The 26,388-nt window shown below is 40.6% G+C and overlaps 1 protein-coding gene across 1 annotated transcript; it reads right to left on the reverse strand.

Moving 5' to 3' along the window:
• Nucleotides 1-46: 46 nt before the first annotated feature.
• On the reverse strand, nucleotides 47-26,388 carry LOC100195184 (protein phosphatase methylesterase 1). Its single transcript, NM_001140213.1, is given in 15 exon segments — nucleotides 47-501; nucleotides 1,022-1,089; nucleotides 9,920-9,984; nucleotides 10,168-10,212; nucleotides 10,344-10,473; nucleotides 13,869-13,911; nucleotides 13,914-13,997; nucleotides 14,068-14,133; nucleotides 14,240-14,330; nucleotides 14,546-14,700; nucleotides 15,199-15,250; nucleotides 15,353-15,410; nucleotides 17,983-18,075; nucleotides 25,417-25,510; nucleotides 26,081-26,388. Coding segments are annotated over 15 exon segments (1,134 nt in total). The 5' UTR covers nucleotides 26,167-26,388; the 3' UTR covers nucleotides 47-497.

Genomic DNA, 26,388 nt, shown 5'->3' on the forward strand with positions numbered 1-26,388 from the left:
ATAAACCAGACATGCAACAGAACAGAAATGAAACGATCTGTAGAAATTGTCCTAATGCATTTTTAATCATCATTCTTAAAATCCAACGATGTTAAACACATAGCACAACATGGAGTTGAACAAGAAACAGGCAAGCCATCACAGGAAATGAAAAGAAAAAAAGGTTGAGTGGGATGGGTGAAACCAAATCCCTGTATTTAAAAAAAAACTAAAATGGCAAAGTCATATTGGCAAAAGATCTACATGTACATTTCGCAAATTAATAATTAATTACAAAAGCTAATTTAAATTTAAGAACCAAAGTGCTGAGAATTTTGCAGTTGTATAGTGCTCATGTTTATTTAATTTATCCCAATCCATTTTCTTCCAGTTGGGAGTAATTGGCAGAAGATGGTGTCCATGAGGCTCCAGGCAACTCCTCCATAAGTGCTGTTTGGGTCCAGGGCAAAACTGGTTCTTTTCTATGTAGATGACTATTTATTTGGATCCCATTCCCATTAGCTGTTACAATTTGACAACAAAAAAAACAAGAACACGAAAGCATCAACACATGCCTTTTGGTTTTCCTGTACCAGTTAGCATCCCATTAGATATCAAAAATAATTACTTGTCAAAACAGACCTTATAAAGTAACTACCAATATTGGTGTCAGCAATTGTTACAAAACCTTATATTGTATGAAGTCCATAATTTATGAGTTGATTTAAAAAAAATGTATATATACATTGAGGGTTTTGTTTTTTATTTCACTGAGGAGAGAGATAGACAGAGTTAGTCATAAAGGCAGTGGGACGGATTTGTACCCCCACCGGCAAGCATGTGTTGTAGGCAGCAGTCCTAACTGCTAGACCACCCAGGCCACAAATCATGTGATTTTAACAGTGCAGAGAAGCGATACACGCTTATGCAGGTCTTAACAATGAGATTGTACATTGACTATTGGACAAGCAGACTTAAAAGTAATAAACAATGTTGTAAACAAATGTGTGATATGTTTCTATTCGAGTTAAATGAGTCTTACCACAGGAAACCCTCCTTGAGTTCAGTGAACTTGTGACGGACCATGAACGAGGCCAGAGCGTCTGCTACCTGGGGAAACAAAAACAATGTGGGTTTAGTTCCCAGACTTGACTTCCCAGACATTGAGAATAGGGTTGGGCGGTATACTATATTTAACTATATACACCGGTATTTATGCACGGACCGGTTTGGGTTTTTACTTTACCTTCTAACGGTATTTGAATGTTTGGTTTGTTAAATGTGATATGCCGTGTGTAACGTCCATTTGTATAGTTTACTCCGCTACTTGAGTCATCTCTCTCTGCTCCCTCTCTCCATGACGCTTTCCACACAGACCTAGTCCCATCCTGTCACTCAAGGACCGCATGTTGGTGTTGCTTGACCACGAGACACTTTCGTTCAGTCTGTATGGTCAATGCAGCACATGCAACAATGTTGATGACAACGATGCTGTTTCCACTTTGATCTTAATATAAATCCACAAGCGTTCTACAATTACAATTCGTTTTTGTTTCTTACATCTGCAAACAGCTAGTTTGTATTTTCTTAGCAAGTTAAGCTAAATCGTGTTAGCCACTCATGCTAATCGCTAGTTAGCTGGCTATGGTAGGAGACTAAACTCAGCAAAAAAGAAGCGTCCCCTTTTCAGGACCCTGTCTTTCAAAGATAATTTGTAGAAATCCAAGTAACTTCACAGATCTTCATTGTAAAGGGTTTAAACAATGTTTCCCATGCTTGTTCAATGAACCATAAACAATTAATGAACATGCACCTGTGGAACGGACGTTAAGACACTAACAGCTTACAGACGGTAGGCAATGAAGGTCACAGTCATGAAAATTTAGGACACTAAAAGAGGCCTTTCTACTGACTCTGAAAAACACAAAAAGAAAGATGTCCAGGGTCCCTGCTAATCTGCATGAATGTGCCTTAGGCATGCTGCAAGGAGGTATGAGGACTGCAGATGTGGCCAGGGCAATAAATTGCAATGTCCGTACTGTGAGATGCCTAAGACAGCGCTACAGGGAGACAGGACGGACAGCTGATCGTCCTCGCAGTGGCAGACCACGTGTAACAACACCTGTACAGGATCGGTACATCTGAACATCACACCTGCGGGACAGGTACAGGATGGCAACAACAACTGCCCGAGTTACACCAGGAACGCACAATACCTCCATCAGTGCTCAGACTGTCCGCAATAGGCTGAGAGAGGCTGGACTGAGGGCTTGTAGGCCTGTTGTAAGGCAGGTCCTCACCAGACATCACCGGCAACAGTGTTGCCTATGGGCACAAACCCACCGTTGCTGGACCAGACAGGACTGGCAAAAAGTGCTCTTCACTAACGAGTCGCGGTTGTGTTTCACCAGGGGTGATGGTCGGATTTGCGTTTATCGTCAAAGGAATGAGCGTTACACCGAAGCCTGTAGGTGGAGGGTCCGTCATGGTCTGGGGCGGTGTCTCACAGCATCATCGGACTGAGCTTGTTGTCATTGCAGGCAATCTCAACGCTATGCGTTACAGGGAAGACATCCTCCTCCCTCAAATGGTACCCTTCCTCAGGCTCATCCTGACATGACCCTCCAGCATGACAATGCCACCAGCCATACTGCTCGTTCTGTGGTGTAACATCTCACAGCAAGAACGGGCAAATCTGGTGCAGTCCATGAGAAGAAGATGCTGCATTAAGTACTGCAGTGCTGGTGGCCACACCAGATACTGACTGTTACTTTTGATTTTGACCCCCCCTTTGTTCAGGGACACATTATTCCATTTCCATTAGTCACATGTCTGTAGAACTTGTTCAGTTTGTGTCTCAGTTGTTAAGTTTGCTGAAAATATACGCAGTTGACAGTGAAAGGACGTTTCTTTTTTGGCTGAGTTTATAAAACAGTGTTAAGTACCTCAATGGACCGTAAAGGTAATCACTCCACAAACTATCACCGTGCCCTTAAGGAAAACACAAATATTATGGACACATTAGAAATAGTGGATATTTGGAGACTAAAAAAACCCGACCTAGTGAGCTATACAGAAGAGACTTAATCAAGCTAGTCATCTTGACTACTTTGTCTCTTTCGTCAAAGTTTAAAAAAGTTTTAATAGGAGACAGAATGTGATTGGATCATCATCTAATTGGCATTCACATAACTCTAATAGATTTCCCACGTGGACGGGGATATTGGAAATTTAATCAAAGTTTACTGGAGGATAACTTATTTTTAACTAAGACAAAATAACTTTAACTGAATTTTTCCAGTATAATATAGGTTCAGCAAATCCCCTTATTGTTTGGGATACCTTTCAAATGTACCTTCAGAGGTCATTCAATTCAATATTCATCAATAATAAAAAAGCAGTTTCTGGCTAAAGTGACAAGACTAACAAGGTACAGTGGGGGAAAAAAGTATTTGATCCCCTGCTGATTTTGTACGTTTGCCCACTTACAAAGAAAGGATCAGTCTATAATTTTAATGGTAGGTTTATTTGAACAGTGAGAGACAGAATAACAACAAAAAAATCCAGAAAAAAAAACATCAAAAATGTTATAAAATCATTTGCATTTTAATGAGGGAAATAAGTATTTGACCCCTCTGCAAAACATGACTTAGTACTTGGTGGCAAAACCCTTGTTGGCAATCACAGAGGTCAGACGTTTCTTGCAGTTGGCCACCAGGTTTGCACACATCTCAGGAGGGATTTTGTCCCACTCCTCCTTGCAGATCTTCTCCAAGTCATTAAGGTTTCGAGGCTGACGTTTGGCAACTCGAACCTTCAGCTCCCTCCACAGATTTTCTATGGGATTAAGGTCTGGAGACTGGCTAGGCCAATCCAGGACCTTAATGTGACTCTTCTTGAGCCAGTCCTTTGTTGCCTTGGCCGTGTGTTTTGGGTCATTGTCATGCTGGAATACCCATCCACGACCCATTTTCAATGCCCTGGCTGAGGGAAGGAGGTTCTCACCCAAGATTTGACAGTACATGGCCCCGTCAAATGATGCGGTGAAGTTGTCCTGTCCCCTTAGCAGAAAAACACCCCCAAAGCATAATGTTTCCACCTCCATGTTTGACGGTGGAGATGGTGTTCTTGGGGTCATAGGCAGCATTCCTCCTCCTCCAAACACGGCGAGTTGAGTTGATGTCAAAGAGCTCCATTTTGGTCTCATCTGACCACAACACTTTCACCCAGTTGTCCTCTGAGTCATTCAGATGTTCATTGGCAAACTTCAGACGGGCATGCATATGTATTCTTGAGCAGGGGGACCTTGCGGGCACTGCAGGATTTAAGTTCTTCACGGCGTAGTGTGTTACCAATTGTTTTCTTGGTGACTATGGTCCCAGCTGCCTTGAGATCACTGACAAGATCCTCCCGTGTAGTTCTGGGCTGATTCCTCACCGTTCTCATGATCATTGCAACTCCACAAGGTGAGATCTTGCATGGAGCCCCAGGCCGAGGGATATTGACAGTTCTTTTGTGTTTCTTCCATTTACGAATAATCGCACCAAATGTTGTCACCTTCTCACCAAGCTGCTTGGCGATGGTCTTGTAGCCCATTCCAGCCTTGTGTAGGTCTACAATCTTGTCCCTGACATCCTTGGAGAGCTCTTTGGTCTTGGCCATGGTGGAGAGTTTGGAATCTGATTGATTGATTGCTTCTGTGGACAGGTGTCTTTTTTTACAGGTAACAGGCTGTGGTTAGGAGCACTCCATTTAAGAGTGTGCTCCTAAACTCAGCTCGTTACCTGTATAAAAGTCACCTGGGAGCCAGAAATCTTTCTGATTGAGAGGGGGTCAAATACTTATTTCCCTCATTAAAATGCAAATCAATTTATAACATTTCTGACATGCGTTTTTCTGGATATTTTTGTTGTTATTCTGTCTCTCACTGTTCAAATAAACCTACCATTAAAATTATAGACTGATCCTTTCTTTGTCAGTGGGCAAACGTACAAAATCAGCAGGGGATCAAATACTCCCCCCCCCCCCCCCACTGTAAATCCATGTACTAATAGTACAGGTAGATAGAAATAAAAACAATACTACAGAGATACAAAATAAGTTAGAGGAAAAACAAAAATAACTTTAGGAACTTTTTCAAGAACAATCTAATGTAATCTATTACAAAAATAAAGCAAAAGATCTGAAAAATGCACAAAATTCTTCCTGAATCTCTTATACAGGAACGCTAACAAAAAGATTTTGCAGAAACTCGCTACTGAATACGGAGTCATCTATGATTCTCCGAATTATATTTTAAAAGAGGAAGCTAATTATTTTAGACAGATGTTCTCTTTTCCGTCTCATCCTCTCCCACTGAATGGAGCTTACGGTAAGGAATTATTTCCAAATAATATTTAAAAAATTGAAAATTAACAAAATGTATAGAAAGATCAGTGTGAAGGCCAAATTACGGAGGAATAACTTTGAGGCTATTAAATCCTTTCACTCTGGAAAAACCCCAGGGCTTGATGGCATACCGGTAGAGGTATGTCAAGCCTTTTTTGATATACTAAAAGCTCCATTGTTAGATTGTTTTAACTACTCCTATAGAAATGGTAGTATGTCAGGGACTCAGCAGGAAGGTCTGATTGCTCTATTACTGAAACAAGACCCAGATGGCAAATATAAAGACCCAGTCCATCTAAAAAACTGGAGGCCCCTTACACTTCAATGTTGTGATGCAAAAATACTAGCGAAATGCATAGCACTCAGAATTAAAAAAGGGTTTTACCAGGTATTGTTCATCCTGATTAGACAGGTTTTTTACATGGATGATACATTGGAGATAATATACGACAACTACTAGAAATAATAGAACATCATGAAACATCTAAGAAGCCAGGCCTGGTATTTATAGCGGATTTTGAAAAGGCATTTGATAAATTAAGACGGGATTTTATTTATATATATATTTTTTTTTTTCAATTTTGGTAATTCTCTTATAAAATGGGTAAAAATAATGCAAGGCAACCCCAGGTGTAAAATAGTAAATAACGGCTACTTCTCAGAGACTTTTGTATTGTCAAGAGGCGTTAAACAAGGGTGTCCGCTGTCACCATATCTATTCGTTATGGCCATTGAAATGCTAGCTATTAAAATCAGATCCAATAACAACATTAGAGGATTAGAAATCCAAGGCTTAAAAACAAAGGTGTCCACATATGCCGATGACTCAAGTTTTATATTAAGTCTGGAAGCTAGATCCCTGCAATGTCTCACTGAAGATCTAGATAACCTTTCTGTACTCTCTGGACTAAAACCTAATTATGATAAGTGTACAATATTATGTATTGATATTTAAAAAAAATACAACTTTTACATTACCCTGCAGTTTACAATAAAATGGGCTGATGGTGAAGTAGACATACTTAGTATTCATATCTCAAAAGATATATATAAGCTCTCCACAATGAATTTCAAGAGAAAACTAGTAATAATAGACAGGATCCTGCAACCATGGAAAAACTGCCCTGATTAACTCCTTAGTCATATATCTCAGTTTACTCACTTACTTATGGCGCTGCCTACTCCTGATGGTTCATTTTTCAAATCATATGAGCAAAAAATATTTTGCGTTATCTGGGACGCTAAACCAGACAAAATAAAATGTGCCTATCTATATAATGAATATGAATTGGGTGGGTTGACATTATTAAATATAAAATAACTAAACCGCTCTCTAAAAGCTTCACTTATTCAAAAGTTTTACTTGAACCCTAAATGGTTCCCAAATAGATTACAAAGAAAAGCTCATCCATTGTTTAAAAAAATTGCCTTTTTGCCGATTGCCATGTCTCATTTTCGATTAATTGAAAATGATACTTTGAAAAAAGTATCTCTCTTTTTCAAACGAGCATTGCAGAGCTGGCTACAATTTCAATTTCATCCCACTGTGTGCTGGTTAATAAAATACCTGTATTTATGGGAAAGATGTTTGAAAAAGGTATTTTGTTCTTAAATTATATTGTAAATTGGAATGGTAGAGTTATGTCCTTCATGGAGTTATCAGAATTGTACGGGAAGGTCTGCTCAATCCAAGAGTACAACCAATTGATAACAGCATTACCCCAAAACTGGAGGCGGCAGGTGGCAGTGGAAGGAGGTAGGGAACTGGTCTGTCTGCCCAATATAAAAGATCAAAACTGGCGGAGGAATAAAAATAGCATAAATAGGAAAGTATACCAGTTTCATTTGAGGACCAGGATGTTGACAACTGTGCCATACAGATTGCAAAATAGTTGGGAAGAGATTTTTGATGTACCGATTCCATGATACAGGGTGTATGAGTTGATATATAAAACGCAAGATTCAAGACTTTGTGCTTTTCAGCTAAAATTATTATATAGAATTCTTGCCACCAACAAAATGTTGAATATTTGGGGCATAAAATCATCGAAGCTCTGCAGATTTTGTTGTGAGGATACAGATTCAATAAACCATTTATTTTGGTATTGCCCTCAGGTAGCCTGTTTCTGGTCTCAGGTTCAGGAATGGCTGAAAATGCATAGCATTGATCTAAAATTGACCCTAGAAATAGTATTGTTAGGAGATCTGGAGAAACCAGGACAGTCAATTACTAATACTCTTAGCAAAAATATTTATCTTAAACTGTGGATTCTATTCGTTTAGATAGATTGAAATTGTACGTTAAACATCACAGCATAGTTGAAAGATATGTGTTGCGTAGAAATCCGAAGAGGGTGGCCAGCAGAGATAGATGGGATGGGCTGAAGGAAGCTGAGGGTTGGGATGTGGAATTGGAGACAAGTGGGAGTGGAGTTGCTGTGTGGAAGATATGATTGTCAAAGTTAAAAAAAGAGAGAAAAGTTTAAATAAAACATAATAAAAAGTACTTTTGAATGACACTGAGGGGGCGTGTTTTTACAACAACTAATGCCGGTTTGCCTGAGGCTGATGCCGTGCAGGTGTTTGTATACATGCATATACACACACTCTCATTCAAATAAACGCATACAAGAACACACACATACATGTAATAATGCCAGACATGCACACAAACATATACAGTTGGCATTGCTGTTATGATTTTAGTTGTCCTTGATGTCCTTTGTTGAATTTTTTTTGTTTATTTCATTGAAACAATTTTTTGCATTGTTGTTTGCTGTTTTCTTCTGTCTTTCTTTTTTCTCTTTAGTTCATTCTCTTGGTTGTTGGTGCATTGGGGGGTTTATTTTTATTATTGGGGGGGGGGGGGGGTGACTGTGGGAGGGGTCTCGAATGGTTGAGGAACAGCTATTGGGGAACTGTGGGGGGGGATCTTGGAGGGTTCGGGTTCACGTTTTTTGGCCTGGTGGGAGATCTGTCAACGTGCCCTTGAGCAGGGAATTGACCCTGGATGCTTCTGTGTATCGCTCTGAATGGGAGTCTGTTGGATGACTGGTATGATGTAGTTGTTGAGCGGCTTCACTGCAAGTACATTGTATGTTTCGGATATTCAATAAAAAAATAAACGAGCTAATAAAAGTACTGAGTCAGAGCAAACGTAGCTAGCTAATACAGCCTGATACCAGTACTGGTGGAGGCTTAAATCAGCATGTTGTTTGTGCAACAGTATCTTCTAAATCAAAGAGGAATAGGCAAAGCATGAATATGTTGGCTGTATGAATAAATATTTAATGTAGCCAAAGATTGTAGGGTCCCCTAGCAAACACTGAACATCACTTTGGTTCCTACCCTGTCACAATAACTCATCCATGGCATTTTCATTCGTTGTCATGTCAAACAACACTGTACTCAAAGTGCCCACTATTAATTATATTCTAACTATATAATTATAATAAATATTCTATTTCCATAATTCCAAAAGTTCACCCAAGTGTTTTGATCTAAATCGCAATTGCAACATTTGGTTAAAAATAAGGTCAAGTATTTTTGCCCATATCGTGGCAGTGTGGAAATGATCTCAAATGACTGCAGGAAATGCAGAAATTGATGGAAATGCAGGAAATTACCTTTATTTAACCATGCAGGCTAATTGAGAACAAGTTCTCATTTACAACTGCGACCTGGCGTATAAAACAAACCGAATGGAGAAAGACCCATTAAAATAATTTGGAATATATGTGATGCCACCCTATGGTCACGCACTACTCATAAAAGCAAATTTAGAACTTTTATTAATCAAAAACATAAAATACCGTAAAAAATTTGTAAAATAACATATGATATTTTGGCCATATCAACGAGCCCTAATTGAGAATAGTATTTTGTGTGCAATATTACTTGGCCTGAACCTCTACTATCGCAACAAAATGGAAAAGAAAGACATGCCAACTTGATCTCATAGTTTCACGTCGGGAGTTGGATGAACGTAAATTTTTTAACCATTAATTCCACGTGGTTCAAATCAATTCAAAGTTTATTTGTCACGTGCACCGAATACAACCTTACAGTGAAATGCTTACTTACAGGCTCTAACCAATAGTGAAAAACAACAGTAAAAAGACAGGCTATATACAGTAGCGAGGCTATAAAAGTAGCGAGGCTACATACAGACACAGGGTTAAAACAGAAACAACTCAACTTTAGGCATTCATTCCTAGTGGTCAAGGTTAGGGCTATGGTTTGGGGCAAGCATAATTTTTTTTAAACAAAATTAAATAAAAACTCATCAAGTACTCTCCGTGCTTGCTAGACAATTGTGAACTGCCGGGCGCAGTGGTCTAAGCAGCGCGCTCTGGGTCTGAGCGTCGTGTGTTCCAGCCCAGAGTGATGCCGTAGTTTAACATTTTTGGGGTGAGCGCCGAGGACAGCATATATCGACATTTTATTTTCAAACGTCCAAAATCGACATGTGTTTCTAGTGACCTGCCTGCACATTCACCAAGCAGTTGTTCAGCCTCATACCTTCATATCCAGACAGTTAAAACCCACTCACTTTTTCAGGGGCGTCCTCATGGACAGCATGGCCACACTGAGGGAGCACCTGCATCTGGAACTTCCCTGCACACAAACAGAACACAAATCTTCATGTGCAACACACTTCTATTGGATTTAAATGTTGTGACAGTAAACCAACAAGGAGTGGGTGGGGGTAGATCTACAGTGGGATTTCACGGTCACTATCGGAGCCATAATTGTAAACAACCAACCAACCTAACACACAATCTATGAAGCCGTCCTCACCTTGCATCTGTCCAATTGTGAGATCTTTATCAAGCCTGTCCACACCTGTAAAGAGGGAAATGTTATATCAACAATGTGTGCTCTAGTCCAATGTCAAAGACGAAAAAGGTATTTTAATTATATTGAAAACAATTTAAAGTCATGTGGATTAAAACTGACTTAACTAAGGGACTCACCAGCGAGCAGGAGCAGTTTTGGCACAGGGCAGGAGAGGAAGAGGGCAGACAGGCCACTGAACCAGCCCTCCCAGTACTTCTCTGTCTTTGACAGATCAATCTGCCAGGTATAGAGGCTCTCCTTCTTCACCTAAAGAAGCTCAAGAGACAGTTTATTTAACTAGGCAAGTCTGTTAAGAACAAATTCTTATTTACAATGACGGCCTACCCCGGCCAAGCCCTAACCCGGACGACACTGGGATAATTGTGCGCTGCCCTATGTTAATTTACTCTTCATGTACACACTACAACAGACTGTGTAAAGGTGGGAAATGTAATACACACTTCCCCAAGATGACATATGCACCCAGATGAATACACCAACTGGGTTGTTCCAATAATTTTTTTTTGCCTTTTATATTTTAAGTAGAATAGGTGCACCAATATGGAATTTTAAAAGCCTGATATATTAAATAAAGTTCCCTTTAATATAGACCACATTGAGAACTCAATACAGATTTTATATATATATATATATATACACACACAGAACAAAAATGTAAACGCAAAATGCAACAATTTCAATGATTTTACTGAGTTACAGTTCATATACAGAAATTAGTCAATTGAAATGAATTCATTAGGCCCTAATCTATTGATTTCACATGACTGGGCAGGGGCGCAGCCATGGGTGGGCATAGGCCACAAAAGGGCTTTATTACAGACAGAAATACTCCTCAGTTTCATCAGCTGTCGGGTGGCTGATCTCAGACGATCCCGCAGGTGAAGAAGCCGGAAGTGGAGGTCCTGGGCTGGTGTGGTTACACGTGGTCTGCGGTTGGACGTACTGCCACATTCTCTAAATTAACATTGGAGGCAGCTTATGGTAGCAAAATTAGCATTCAAATCTCTGCCAACAGCTCTGGTGGACATTCCTACAGTCAGCATGCCAATTGCACGTTCACTCAAAACTTGAGACATGTGTGGCATTGTGTTGTGCGACAAAACTGCACATTTTAGTTGCCTTTTATTGTCCCCAGCACAAGGTCCATCTGTGTAATGATCATGCTGTTTAATCAGCTTCTTGATATGCCATACCTGTCAGGTGGATGGATTATCTTGGCAAAGGAGAAATTCTCACTAACAGGGATGTAAACAAATTTGTGCACAACATTTTATAGAAATAAGCTTTTTGTGCTCATGGAAAATTTGGGGGATCTTTTATTTCAACTCATGAAACCAACACTTTACATGTTACGTTTACATTTTTTGTTCAGTATAAATAAAGGCTCGCTAAGGGGCCAAAATTCAGTATTTTGACATGTCTCTTCGTCAACACTATCACTTCCAATAAGATTTTAATCAGAATTGAAAAGCCCTAGTTATTTTGTTGCTTTCGAATAATTTCTTAAGAGTATTATTTATTTCATGTGATTAGTTATTAATTTGTCCCTCATTTTATGGTCACCCCTGTAATGTGAACTGAACTCTTGTTTTAATATGGTGAAACCATTCATAAAAATAAAAAAAAATGTCTAAAGAAACAAGTTACACTTCTCAACATCAATTTGTGGAACGGCCCAACCACTAACGCCTAAGAAGACTCATGCATAGAAACCCACCTGAATACATACAGTGCATTCGGAAAGTATTCAGACCCTTTCCCCACATTTTGTTGCGTTACAGCCCTATTCTAAATGTATTAAATAAAATGTTTTGTCATCAATCGACACACAATACCCAGTAATGACAAAGCAAAAACACATTTAGAAATTTGGGTATTCAAAATGTAAAAACCCCCAGATATGCCTTATTTACATAAATACTCAGACACTTTGCTATGAGACTCAAAATTGAGCTCAGGAGCATCCGGTTTCCCTTTTATCATCCTTGAGATGTTTCTACAACTTGGAGTCCACATGTGGTAAATGCAATTGATTGGATATGATTTGGAAAGACACACACCTGTCTATTTAAGGTCCTATAGTTGACAGTGGAAGTCAGAGCAAAAACCAAACGATGAGGTCGAAGGAATTGTCAGTAGAGCTCCGAGACAGGATTGTGTCGAGGCACAGATCTGGGAAAGTGTACCAAAAATGTCTGCAGCATTGAAGGTCCCCAAGAACACAGTGGCCTCCATCATTCTTAAATGGAAGACGTTTGAAAATACGTACTCTTCCTAGAGCTGGCTGCCCGGCCAAACTGAACAATCGCGGGAGAAGGGCCTTGATCAGGTAGGTGACCAAGAACCCAATGGTCACTCTGACAGAGCTCCAGAGTTCCACTGTGGAGATGGGAGAACCTTCCAGAAGGACAACCATCTCTGCAGCACTCCACCAATCAGAGCTTTATGGTAGTGGCCAGACAGAAGCTACTCCTCAGTCAAAGGCACATGACAGCCCGCTTGGAGTTTGCCAAAAGGCACCTAAAAACTCTCAGACCATGAGAAACAAGATTCTCTGGTCTGATGAAACCAAGATTGAACTCTTTGGCCTGAATGCCAAGCGTCACGTCTGGAGTAAACCTGGCACCATCCCTACGGTGAAGCATGGTGGTCATGATGTGGGGACGTTTTTCAGCAGCAGGAACTGGGAGACTAGTCAGGATCGAGGGAAAGCAAAGTACTGAGAGATCCTTGATGAAAACCTGCTCCAGAGTGCTCAGGACCTCAGACTGGGGCGAAGGTTCACCTTCCAACAGGACAGTGACCAATAGTACACAGCCAATACAATACAGGACTGGCTTCGGGATAAGTCTCTGCATGTCCTTGAGTGGCCCAACCAGAGCCCGAACTTGAACCCGATCGAACATCTCTGGAGAGACCTGGAAATAGCTGTGCAGCGACGCTCCCCATCCAACCTTGAGAGGATCTGCAGAGAATAGGAGAAACTCCCCAAATACAGGTGTGCCAAGCTTGTAGCGTCATATCCAAGAAGACTGTCGTGGAAATTCAGTACTGAGAGACTTGGTCTTGGTAATTTCTTCAAACAATCATCTTTATTTAATATCGATTAATTATTGCAATAATGAGACCGTCAGCCCACCAGTCTTGACTGACTGTTAGGCTGAGAGTCTAGCCTTTAGATGATGCACAGTTTTTCTATAGCTGATACCAAGATTGCTTAGTCAGTCACTTCTAACCTTCCCATAAGCCACCTTGGTTACCTACACAGGATGGTATTTTACTTAGTTTCCCAGATGCTAGGAAGATGACTCTCTCGCTCTCTCTCTCTCTCTCTCTCTCTCCACATCTTGTCTATAGAATGCTAGCTTTTAGGTTTTTATCACCAACACAAATCAATTGTCAGCTTCAAGCTATCTCTAGTACAACCCATGTCCTCAACACCCAGACTAGCGGCACGGTGCTAGAGTGGAGACCATAAAACACAGCATTAGCAGATTTCATTTATTATTTTTATATACATTTGTAAATATTTCTGGAATGTGGAAAAAGTCAAGGGGTCTGAATACTTTCCAAATGCACGTATAAAATGTAGTTATGTTTTTAAATCAACAACATTTCCCACTAATCAGCCCAGCCCTGACCTCTTGGTCGTCCTCCTTCTTTCTCTTCTGATTGGATTCTCCTTCTCCTCCTCCTCCTCCTCTTCCTCTTCAATGATGACTTCACCGATGCTTTTGGAGACACCTGGACTGTTGAGGGGTTCCTCACATCTATGGAGGAGGTAAAGACTTGTATTTAGTTACAGGTCCTGAACAGTCACATCATAAAGTCCAGACTTACTTTTTCACCTGGCCTCCCATGGACACCCGGGCTGACTCAATGTTTCGGATCTGTCCACTCTTCACACTGATGGGGGGATGGACAAGTTCAGAGAACACATTACTTGGATTATGCTCTAATAGTAAAGCATTTGAGTATTTTTACGCTTCAGCATGTATGGACAGCACCTCACCTCCACTCAATGGCATTCTCCACAGACTTAAAGGTCTTTGGTCGACTCCTGAGGAAATTCTGCATACTGTTCAAGGCATCCATTGCTGTGCCTGAATAAACACAATAGCATAAATATGATTAACTAATCAGTCAATCAATAAATTGATGAATACGCCTAGCTGTGTCATATCACTTTACTAGAAGCATATAAAACAATGAATTAATCAATTTTCTCTTTTGTCAGCTCCCGAACTGCTGCTTGTTTGATCATCAAAAGACAAGTCCCGATCATGGGACAAAACAAAAAAACAAGTACTATAATCACCTTCCACGACGTCAATGACACAAAGGCCAAGTAACGACGGCACGTGGTTGGCTGCAGCAGTGTGAACTGCTATAGCTCCACCCATGCTGTGTCCAATCATCATGATCGGAGGTGGGTTTTCTCCATAGAGTGCTTCAACCACTTTGCCAATGTCCCTGGTGGAGACAACACCAGCATCAACCAACTGCAGGAACAATCTCACTCATACAAACCAGCCTTATCCAGCTCCTCAAACAACCACAGACAACAGAATATGGACAATATAGGAATCTCTATCCCTTAGCTTCCAGAGCAGAGACAGGAAGAGATGTCAGTTTCTTCCCACTGGCACTTTGTTGATATAAACACTATTTTGGGGGATGCAGCAAGCCTGTTTTCTCCTTGCATCAAACAGCAGATCAGTGTCTCAGTGGGAGGCAGCAGCAGCAGATGGTTCATCTGACTCAGTCCTCTCTCTCCAGCAGGTTCTCTTCACCCCCCTGCAGTACACCTACACCACTGCCTCCTGTCCTGTCCTGTTCCCTCCCATACCATCTCAACAACACAATACCTCCCTCATCACTCGCCCTGCATAACACTCATCTCTGAATGACAGAGCATGTGGGTAATTTTATCTGTAAATGTTAGTAGCCCAAAAATTCCTGACAACTTACTTGGCCATCGTTTCCGCTGAGAGATCGTCAGAATTCTTTACTTTGGTGTCACCTGTGTGGGACAGAAAACAATAAAATAAAATAATACTATTGAGATGAATATGAGGTAACCAGATGAAATGTGTGTCATCATGAGGAAGAGTTAGCCACTCACCATGGGCCCTGAGGTCCATAGCCACCACCCTGCAGTTAATTCTGCTATATATCACCTCCTGAAAACAGTTTACACAGAGTGGGTTTGTGTTAACTCTGGCCTGAATGCAGTGTCAATCTGTGCTAAAAGGCAGGCTCACAAACATACTGCTCCATATTCAACAGTCACTTAACACAACCTTAAATGCAGGACATGTTGTGATGATACAGTGGTTCCTCCTTTAAAAGTTGCGTCATACTGCAGCACACCTTGCGGGCTGCTGCAGCATTCTATGGCACGTTATTTAATTGTCAGCCATTTTTTACGTTAATGCAAGTTAGTGCTAGTTTGACCACCAGAGGGCAACTTTGAGAAGCATTTGATAATCTCCCTTATTGGCATTACTAGATAATTGAAAACCTTTTTTGTAATAACATAGTATATGGGATTGATTAAGAAATGTGGCTTAATTCATTTGATTCATATTATGGGGTTTCTATTCCGAGAAAAACGAAACCCTCAGGGTTTCCGTTAGGATGGAATGGAAAATATTGCGCTGTACAACGTGACGGTCGGGAGTAGGCTACAGCATAAGAGGATTGGAGGATTCTAAATTAATATCTAAAGGGGCATAACATTTCCACACCCTAATTGAAGTGTAACCAATACTCATTTCGCCTATGGTAGGCATACAGTATATCTACAAATATTTTTTTCAATGACGTGACTCTCCGCCAATAAATACATTTAGAGGATTTGAGGATTCTATATTAATATCTAAGGGTCATTTTCCGTTAGGATCTGTGAGAATATTATATTTTATATTATTCTATATTAATTAATAATAAATCGCTTGTTTAAAAAGTAAAGATATTTTGGAAATTTCGTTTTCATTTAACCTAGCGTGAGCGAGAAAAAGGCAATTCTTGAACATGGGGTGAAACATTCTCAACAATTTGTAAATAAAGGCAGTTTGTTATTTAGAATCACTTATTTCTGGAGAAACCTAACTTGATTATTTAGCAGACATCACTTGCTTATATTCTGTCAACACATATATCTTAAGAATATCATGGAATATAATTGAACATTTTCGTTTCTCCATGCTTGTCTCAGAGCAGCGAGAAACACTGCTGAAATAGACGTCCACAGCGGGAAGGCGCATGCATACAACGTGACTATGTGTGTTTGAAAGAGTATTTTACAGTAAGCAACAATTTATTTGCCTTCATTAGACAACTTTGTTCCAATATTTCTGTTTTTCAGTGATATTTATTCCCATAGTAATTTATTATGGATCCATAACTAAATCAACATCTGCATTTTGAAAGAGTATTTTTATCTTTATTTTCTTAATGACAGTATAAAGATACTGTACAGTACTGTATTTCTTCATCAGCATATGCTTTACATTTGGATAATAAAGCATTTTGAAGATATAAGCCACCTGCATTTGTTTATTAGGCTACTGTGCAGTCTGACAAGTAAACATAGCCTACAGTACATACTGTAGTAAACATGGGAAAGTGCCTAATTCCTTACATAACGGAGAGCAGGCCATGTCCAGACTCTCCCAGTGACCTCAAGTACCTTCAATAATGGCTGTAATAGAGAATGCGGGCAAGTGGGAGACCAAGGTTCAATTCACCGATGGGGAGTATGGAGTAGGCTGTCCTTGTAAATAAGAATTTGTTCTTAACTGATTCCATATGTGTTATGTCATAGTTGTGATGTCCTCACTATTATTCTACAATGTAGAAAATAGTAAAAATAAAGAAATCCTGGAATGAGTAGGTGTGTCCAAACTTTTGACTGGTACTTGTTTAATTCATTTGATTAATATTATGGTGATTGTATTCCAAAAAAAACAAAAAACCCTCTGGGTTTCCGTTAGGATGGGTTGGAAAGTATGGCACTGTACAACGTGACGGTCAGCAGTACAGTACCGGGCTATTTAGCTGAAGAATCCCCATGTTGTGCGGCCAGGGCACGCGGGAGAACGGGGTTCAATTCCCCGACAGGGAGGAAGGAGTAGGCTGTCCTTGTAAATAAGAATTTGTTCATAACTGACTTGCCTGGTTAAATAAAGGCTACACTAAGAGCATAACATTTCTATTTTCTAATCCTAGTCTAACCAAACCCCAAACGGAGATTTAGTGAAAATAAAAATCTCATTGATTTATCAAGACAAGTCCCCATGCTTGTCTCAGAGCAGCGCGAAACCGTGCTAAAATAGTTGTAGGCTATTGCGTCTAACTTCAATATGCTCTTTAAATAAATAAGACCTAAACCACTTTTAACAGCACAGTAAGAGCAAAATAATCCTAACAAAATAAAAACCTTAGTGTAACAGTTTTAGTAAGTAATACTGAAGTCGTGCACAATTATCAGTTTCACTGACAGCCGCAACTTTTTTTTAGGTTTATGTCGTCCATTCATTGTCAGAGACACAGTAGGACCCAAAAGCATAATCAGAACTCCCCCTTGTGCTGGTCTGGAGCAATGACGTGGTGACGAAGGGTACCGTACCGTAATCACAAATTACCTCTAAGTCCCGCGGCGTAATGTCGCAACATTTAAAGGAGGAACCACTGTAGTGTGTGTACATAAAACAGGATGGGTGCTCTCTGCTATTTGATAGTATTACTCACAGTGAACACAGCCCAGGAGAGAGCAGAGTGGCCTCCTCCATGGAGCAGTAGAAGCACAGGACCATGCTGGCCACTGCTATAGATTCTGAACGTGTGCAGAGTAGTCAAGGAATATAGAGTACAGACACATCAGGGCTTCTGCTAAAGCTGATAAAACTTGCCAGGAGAAAAAAAAATATCCTATGGCAAAATAATGCTTTATATTCAATGATGGAAATACCAATTGATGGAAATACAGTAGACCCTCATGCTTATCGGTCTATAGGATAATTTCCACAACTTTGTGGAATTCGGCCTCGAGTCATCGTGTATCTTATTTATCCAACAATAATCACAACTAAACTCAGCAAAAAAAGACCGTCCTCACACTGTCAACTGCGGTTATTTGCAGCAAACTTAACATGTGTACATATTTGTATGAACATAACAAGATTCAACAACAGACAAACTGAACAAGTTCCAAAGACATGTGACTAACAGAAATTAAATAATGTGTCCCTGAACAAGGGGGGGTCAAAATCAGAAGTCAGTCAGTATCTGGCCAGCTGCATTAAGTACTGCAGTGCATCTCCTCCTCATGGACTGCACCAGATTTGCCAGTTCTTGCTGTGAGATGTTACCCCACTCTTCAAACAAGGCAGGCACCTGCAAATTCCCAGACATTTCTGTGGGGGGGGGGGGGGGCCTAGCCCTCATCCTCCGAGCCAACAGGTTCCAGACGTGCTCAATGGGATTAAAATCCGGGCTCTTCGCTGGCCATGGCAGAACACTGGCATTCCTGTCTTGCAGGAAATCACGCACGGAACGAGCAGTATGCTGGAGGGTCATGTCAGGATGAGCCTGCAGGAAGGGTATCACATGAGGGAGGAGGATGTCTTCCCTGTAACGCACAGCGTTGAGATTGCCTGCAATGACAACAAGCTCAGTCCGATGATGCTGTGACACACCGCCCCAGACCATGACGGACCCTCCACCTCCAAATCGATCCCGCTGCAGAGTACAGACCTCGGTGTAACACTCATTCCTTTGACGATAAACGCGAATCCGACCATCACCCCTGGTGAGACAAAACCACGACTTGTCAGTGAAGAGCACATTTTGCCAGTCCTGTCTGGGTCCAGCGACGGTGGTTTTGTGCCCATAGGCAATGTTGTTGCCGGTGATGTCTGGTGAGGACCTGCCTTACAACAGGCCTACAAGCCCTCAGTCCAGCCTCTCAGCCCAGCCTCTCAGCCTATTGCGGACAGTCTGAGCACTGATGGAGGGATTGTGCATTCCTGGTGTAACTCGGGCAGTTGTTGTTGCCATCTGAGAAGTAAACATAGCCTACAATACATACTAGAGGTCAACCGATTAATTAGGACCGATTTCAAGGTTTCACAACAATCGGTAAATCGGCATTTTTGGACACCGATTATGGCCCATTACATTGCACTGCACGAGGAGACTGCGTGGCAGGCTGACTACCTGTTATGCGAGTGCCGCAAGGAGCCAAGGTAAGGTGCTAGTTAGCATTAAACGTATCTGGTAAAAAACAATCAATCAATCTTAACATAAATCACTTGTTAACTACACATGGTTGATGATATTACTAGTTTATCTAGTTTGTCCTGCGTTGCATATAATCGATGCTGTGCCTGTTAATTTATCATTGAATCACAGCCTACTTCGCCAAACGGGTGACTTAACAAGCGCATTCGCGAAAAAAGCACTGTCGTTGCACCAATGTGTACCTAACCATAAACATCAACACCTTTCTTAAAATCAATACACAAGTATATATTTTTAAACCTGCATATTTAGGTAATATTGCCTGCTAACATGAATTTCTTTTAACTAGGGAAATTGTGTCACTTCTCTTGCCTTCTGTGCAACAGAGTCAGGGTATATGCAGCAGTTTGGGCCGCCTGGCTCGTTCCGAACTGTGTAAAGGCCATTTCTTCCTAACAAAGACAGCCAACTTCACCAAACGGGAGATGATTTAACGAAAGCGCATTTGCGAAAAAAGCAAATTGTTGCACGAATGAACCTAACCATAAACATCAATTTAGTTAGAAGAAATTAATGTTAGCAGGCAATATTAACTAGGCAAATTGTGTCACTTCTCTTGCGTTCATTGCACGCAGAGTCAGGCTATATGCAACAGTTTGGGCCGTCTGTGCAATGTAAGCAATATTTAGACTTATGGATGCCACCAGTTAGATAAAATACAGAACGGTTCTGTATTTCACTGAAAGAATAAACGTCTTGTTTTCTAAATGATAGTTTCCGGATTTGACCATATTAATGACCTAAGGCTCGTATGTGTGTTATTACATTATAATTAAGTCTATGATTTTATAGCGCAGTCTGACTGAGCTGTGGTAGGCAGCAGCAGGCTCGTAAGCATTCATTCAAACAGCACTTTCCTACGTTTGCCAGCAGCTCTTTGCAATGCTTCAAGCATTGCGCTGTTTATGACTTCAAGCCTATCAACTCCCGAGATTAGGCTGGCAATACTAAAGTACCTATTAGAACATCCAATAGTCAAAGGTATATGAAATACAAATGGTATAGAGAGAGAAACAGTCATAATAACTACAACCTAAAACTTCTTACCTGGGAATATTGAAGACTCATGTTAAAAGGAACCACCAGCTTTCATATGTTCTCATGTTCTGAGCAAGGAACTTAAACGTTAGCTTTTTTACATGGCACATACTGCACTTTTACTTTCTTCTCCAACACTTTGTTTTTGCATTATTTAAACCAAATTGAACATGTTTCATTATTTATTTGAGACTAAATTTATTTTATTGATGTATTATATTAAGTTAAAATAAAAGTGTTCATTGTTCATTCAGTAATGTTTTAATTGTCATTATTACAAATATATAAAAATTGGCCGATTAATCAGTATCGGCTTTTTTTGGTCCTCCAATAATCGGTATTGGCGTTGAAAAATCAGTCAGTCGACCTCTAATACATACTGTAGTAAACATGGGAAAGTGCCTAATTCCTTACATAAGGGAGAGTAGGCCATGTCCAGACTTTCCCGGTGACCTCAAGTACCTTCAATAATGGCTGTAATAGAGAATGCGGGCAAGCGGGAGACCGGGGTTGAATACAGCTGTACAGAAACTTCGGGAAGTATTAAACTTGGTTAAGCTTCTCTAGTGTCCGTGAGTTATTTACTCAGAAAAATAAGAACCTAACAGTAGAAAATAGTAAAAATAAAGAAATCCTGGAATGAGTAGGTGTGTCAAACTTTTGATTGGTACTTGCTTAATTAATTTGATTAATTACAGAAATGTCGCAACAGTTATTGTTGTTGTACCTGTCCCGCAGGTGTGATGATCGGATGTACCAATCCAGTGCAGGCATTGTTACACATGGTCTGCCACTGCGAGGACGATCAGCTGTCCGTCCTGTCTCCCTGTAGCGCCGTCTTAGGCATCTCACAGTATGGACATTGCAATTTATTGCCCTGGCCACATCTGCAGTCCTCATGCCTCCTTGCAGCATGCTTAAGGCACGTTCACGCAAATGAGCAGGGTCCCTGGACATCTTTCTTTTTGTGTTTTTCAGAGTCAGTAGAAAGGCCTCTTTAGTGTCCTAAGGTTTCATAACTGTGACCTTAATTGCCTACCGTCTGTAAACTGTTAGTTAACAACCGTTCCACAGGTGCATGTTCATTAATTGTTTATGGTTCATTGAACATGCATGGAAAACAGTGTTTAAACCTTTTACAATGAAGAGCTGTGAAGTTATTTGGATTTTTACGAATTATCTTTGAAAGACAGGGTCCTGAAAAAAGGGATGTTTCTTTTTTTGCTGAGTTTATGTGCACAACATACAGAACCTATTTTAAAGGGGATTTATTTTGCTTCTCCAAAGCCCATTCATTGCATAAAAATTCTAAAAGCAATTGCCTATTAAGAACAGTTTCTGTGCATGATAAAAAATAGCTACCATTTTTATTGGTAATTGAAGCACCATTAAACTGCCGGCAACAGGCTATCAGCGCATCACCCACCACTTTACAACGTGAACTTGAAGCAGTATGCATTTTGAAAAAAGAAACCTGAATGTTTTACTTCATATGATGAGGCATGTCTTAGCTTGCTTCAAAGTAGCCTCTCTCTGTAGCGCTCCACCAATCAGAGTGGTGACTAGAGTGGACAGACGTAAGCCACTCCAGAACAAAGTACTGAGAGATCCATGATGAAAACCTCAGACTGGGGCGAAGGTTCACCTTCCGACATGACAACGATCCTAAGCACACAGCCAAGACAACGCAGGAGTGGCTTCGGGACAAGTCTCTGAATGTCATTGAGTGGACCAGCCAGAGCCCGGAGTTGAACCCCGATCTAACATCTCTGGAGACTTGAAAATAGCTGTGCAGCAACGCTCCCCATCCAACCTGACAGAGCTTGAGAGGATCTGCAGAAAAAACTAATGGAGACACTCGCCAAATACAGGTGTGCCAAGCTTGTAGCGTCATACCCAAGAAGACTCGAGGCTGTAATCGCTGCCAAATACCTAAGTAAAAAGCTGTAACGTAACACAAATGTGGAAAAAGTGAAGATGCATCTATCGTAGCTTTGATTGGACTGTCAATATCATACTTTCAAAATCTTAGCAGGCAAGCAGTCATGAATCATGTCGACAATCTACTGGCAAATCCTTTTCAATCCTTGTCATATGAAGATAAAACGTATCGGTGCTCATCGGCCATTAAACAACAAGTTGGAAATCGCAGATTCAACAATGAGTGGTTTGGAAGGAATCAGTGGCTAACTGCAAGCGTTGCAAAGCAATCACTATTTTGCTTCCCCTGCCTGCTATTCAGTGGAGGGCGTGTGGTCCAAGTCTGGGTTTAAGGGTGTCTTTTCCAAGCTTAAAGGATTAACATTCACATGCAACACTATAGCCAGAAAAAGTTGAATACATTGGTCATGCTGTCAATCCAGCACGACTTCTGCCGCGTTCAAAACAAATGGAAACTCAGAACTGGGTAATTTCAGACTTCAGTGAGTTCAAGACAAATGGGAACTCTGAAAAAAATTAGCTCCAACTGGGAAAATACGTTTTGAACGGTCATCCAACTCAGAATCACAAGTCGTGAACTCGGGCCTCTAGTTTTTCCTGAGTTCCCAGTTGTCTTGAGCACCACAAATCTAGAGAAAGCAAGACTTTGATAACGTTTCATGTCAAAATTTGCCCAAAAGATGGAGTGCCGTGCCAACTTCCTGTTCAAGTGAGCGCAGCACAACGATGAATCCAAAAATGTATTGTATGCTGCTGCATAAATGATATAATATGCCAAGGAGATACGTATACGATAGCTAAGAACATAATACTAAGTGTATGTTGTGTATTAAGCTGTTAGCAGCCCATGTGCCTCACCCTAATAATATAGTCCCTTTCCCCCTCAGAATTTAGCCTACTGTTCTGACTTGGTGGTGCACATGTATTATGGATTATTATTATTATTTATTTTTTTTTCTACTGCATCATTGATTGTATGTTGTTTTACTCCATGTGTAACTCTGTGTTTTTGTATGTTGTCGAACTGCTTTGCTTTATCTTGGCCAAGTCGCAATTGTAAATGAGAACTTGTTCTCAACTTGCCTACCTGGTTAAATAAAGGTGAAATAAATAAATAAATAAAAAATGTAGCCTATAGCATGTTTTAGAGAAATGTTATCATCGAATATTGAAAGCTTTCATTGTCTGCTTATATGACCCCGTTATTTATACCACGGTTCTGACTTGGTGTACAGGGAGAAAACTAAGAACGGCCCATGTTCTGAATTCTGTCGCTGTACATTTCAAAAGTGCCGAACAAATAGTTATATTGACTACGTCCGTCTTAGCTCGCTCATTAATGTCCTAATCGAAATTACAGATTGCCTCTTATCTACTCATCATTCCCTTATGCCATAGTTTGTACATCTCAATTGTAAGTAAAAACCACATTTGTTTAAGCAAGTCAGCTATATCAGCTGTTTTTTTTATAAAAAAGGCAGTAAATGAGGCTAAATGAACTGCTTCGCTGCCAGACAAGGCTCTGCTGAAAGCCAGGTGTAGCAGTGGTAAGAAATCACTCCATGGTCCTGAAAAGAAAGCTCTGCTGTTGGGACAGCTTTATGTAGGCCCTAACAGTTTGTGGGCACCGTTTGTCACCGTTATAGTGCAATTCATGTATTGTTTAGCGGCTTTGCTGGCATGCATAAGTATATATAAAAAAAAAAAATTCATGTTAATAAAGGAGTTTGCCCCACCAAGATTTACATGCCAAAATCGCCACCGTTCAAGGCACATTATTTTCACACATATTTAAGATTCTGTTCACTGAAAGCAGCAACTCAATAATCAGCTGGGACTATTGCCACCGGCGCTGCCCAAATTACAGGCACCCCCAAATTGGCATAGGTCTACGAGTTTATGATTTAAAACAATTCACAGGTATTTTTCTTTTTATAAGTTAATGATTATCGATTCCGCTGTGGCCAAGTCATATTTCCATTTACTTTCCTATTGAATCCACCGCTATGCCATTTCTCTCCTGTTCTATTGGTTTTCATCTCAACTTTCTATTGATGTCCAGAAGCCAAAGGCACCATACTGTACTAGTCATAATAGCAACCCATCTTGGTTGTTGCATCTTTAGATTAACCCTCTATTCTAAGTTTCTAACATATGGAACCGCTATAAGGTTTGCTGTTTAGAATATTGTTTTCCCACAAATTGCATTTTGGCAATTGCTTGAAAATGAAGTTTTATTGGCTGCTTCATCACAGGAGTTACACGTTCTGTTAAAATGCATTAACATAATCCAAATGTGATGCATGTCATTCTGAGCACCATGGGTGGATGCCCTAATGGGTTCTTAAAGGCGTTGCATGGTCAATCCGCTGTCTGTATTGGCCGTGCAGCATTTATAGCCACTGCAGAAGGCAGGGCATTTATACCTCTTGCACTTCACGGAGAAGTGCAGAGCTGTTGTCAAGGAAGTGAGTTTGTGTTTCCAGGACCTCCTGCCCCCACCTACTGTCAACCAATCATGTCAATGCAGAGCTATATGGAGCCCACCGCATTGTTACAAAATGTGGGCAGCGCATGGTGATGCAGTACAGAGCTCAATAAGGCCTCTGTATGCCTCCTGAGGCTCGGCAATTTACACATCCTCATATGGAGTCTCTGACCACATTTTCAGTTCAAGCATAAATTGTCTCTTACAATTTACATTTCTCAAATGGCCGGTAAATTAAAATCTTCCCGGTCACGTTGCCCAGTGCCACATTATATGCTCATGATGCACTGGATCAGGAGTTACACACTGTATGAAAGGCCTTTTATTATTTTTCAAAAATAAGATACATTATTCATGGTCCTATTCAATGTGTAGAAGTACAGTAGCAAGCTTATGGCCTACGCAGTAAAGGATATATCTTTGCCGTTATCGTTTTCCACTTCAACATCTTCCATCGTTTCAAAGTATTGACTCCAGGACAGAGGGGAGAAGTCTCTCTTCCGTCCAGGTCTGTGTCAGGTGGAGTATAGAAACAGGAAGATTATTTTAAACAAACTGTGTAGTCAGTCCTACATTATCCCCTAGTTCAAGCCCAGTAGTACTCACTCAAATAACAATAGTGAAGAATATGGAGGCAGCACAACCCATAAAAAGAGTCGTAGCTAGCAAGCTTAGCAACTGCTTTCAGAACGGTCACTTGACTCGACTCAAGTTACTGATGATGACAGCCTTCTGACCTGTCAAAACCAGCTGTCTGTCGCACTTGAATGGAACAACAAGTGAATACGAGCATTGTTCACGACAAGATAATACAATTGAAACGCCTCACTAGTTTCAGTACCAAATGTCAACTGTCAGATAGATTGAACTGTTACTTTAGTTAGCTTGCTAACGTTACCCATTTAGCTTGCTAGCTATGTTGTGAACTTAGCTAGCTAGCTTTACCACAGTTAAAAATAGAAAGAGACTGTTGTTGGGCCATGTTAGTTAGCTATGCATTCTCCAGTTGCAGTGCTTAGTCACAACTATCAGAGAAAACCTCGCTAAGCACCTCAACTACTGTACTGACTATGAACTCACCCCATTCTCATTTTAGACCCAGACTGCAAACCTCCTGGCACGGGAGGTCTGGAGGCTAACAAATTCAAATGCAGCTGTTTCTCCATTCAGTCGAACGCGGGGCCAAGGCCGTTCAGTCAACTACCAAATCTTGCCCCTCCTTCGAACCAACCATACGCTACGATTTTTCTTCCAATACCGGGTAGCTTTTTCGCAGCAACAAATTGAAAAGAAATGTGCAAATGCAGCTAAGATTGTTCTCCTTTCACGAAACAACCAATCCTCTCCACCAACCCGTTTGCCACATTGCACTATGGGGCATGTTTGCA

This window comes from Salmo salar, chromosome 04 (genome assembly GCF_965601325.2).
Source record: "Salmo salar chromosome 04, fSalSal1, whole genome shotgun sequence".
NCBI classification, from domain to species: domain Eukaryota; kingdom Metazoa; phylum Chordata; class Actinopteri; order Salmoniformes; family Salmonidae; genus Salmo; species Salmo salar.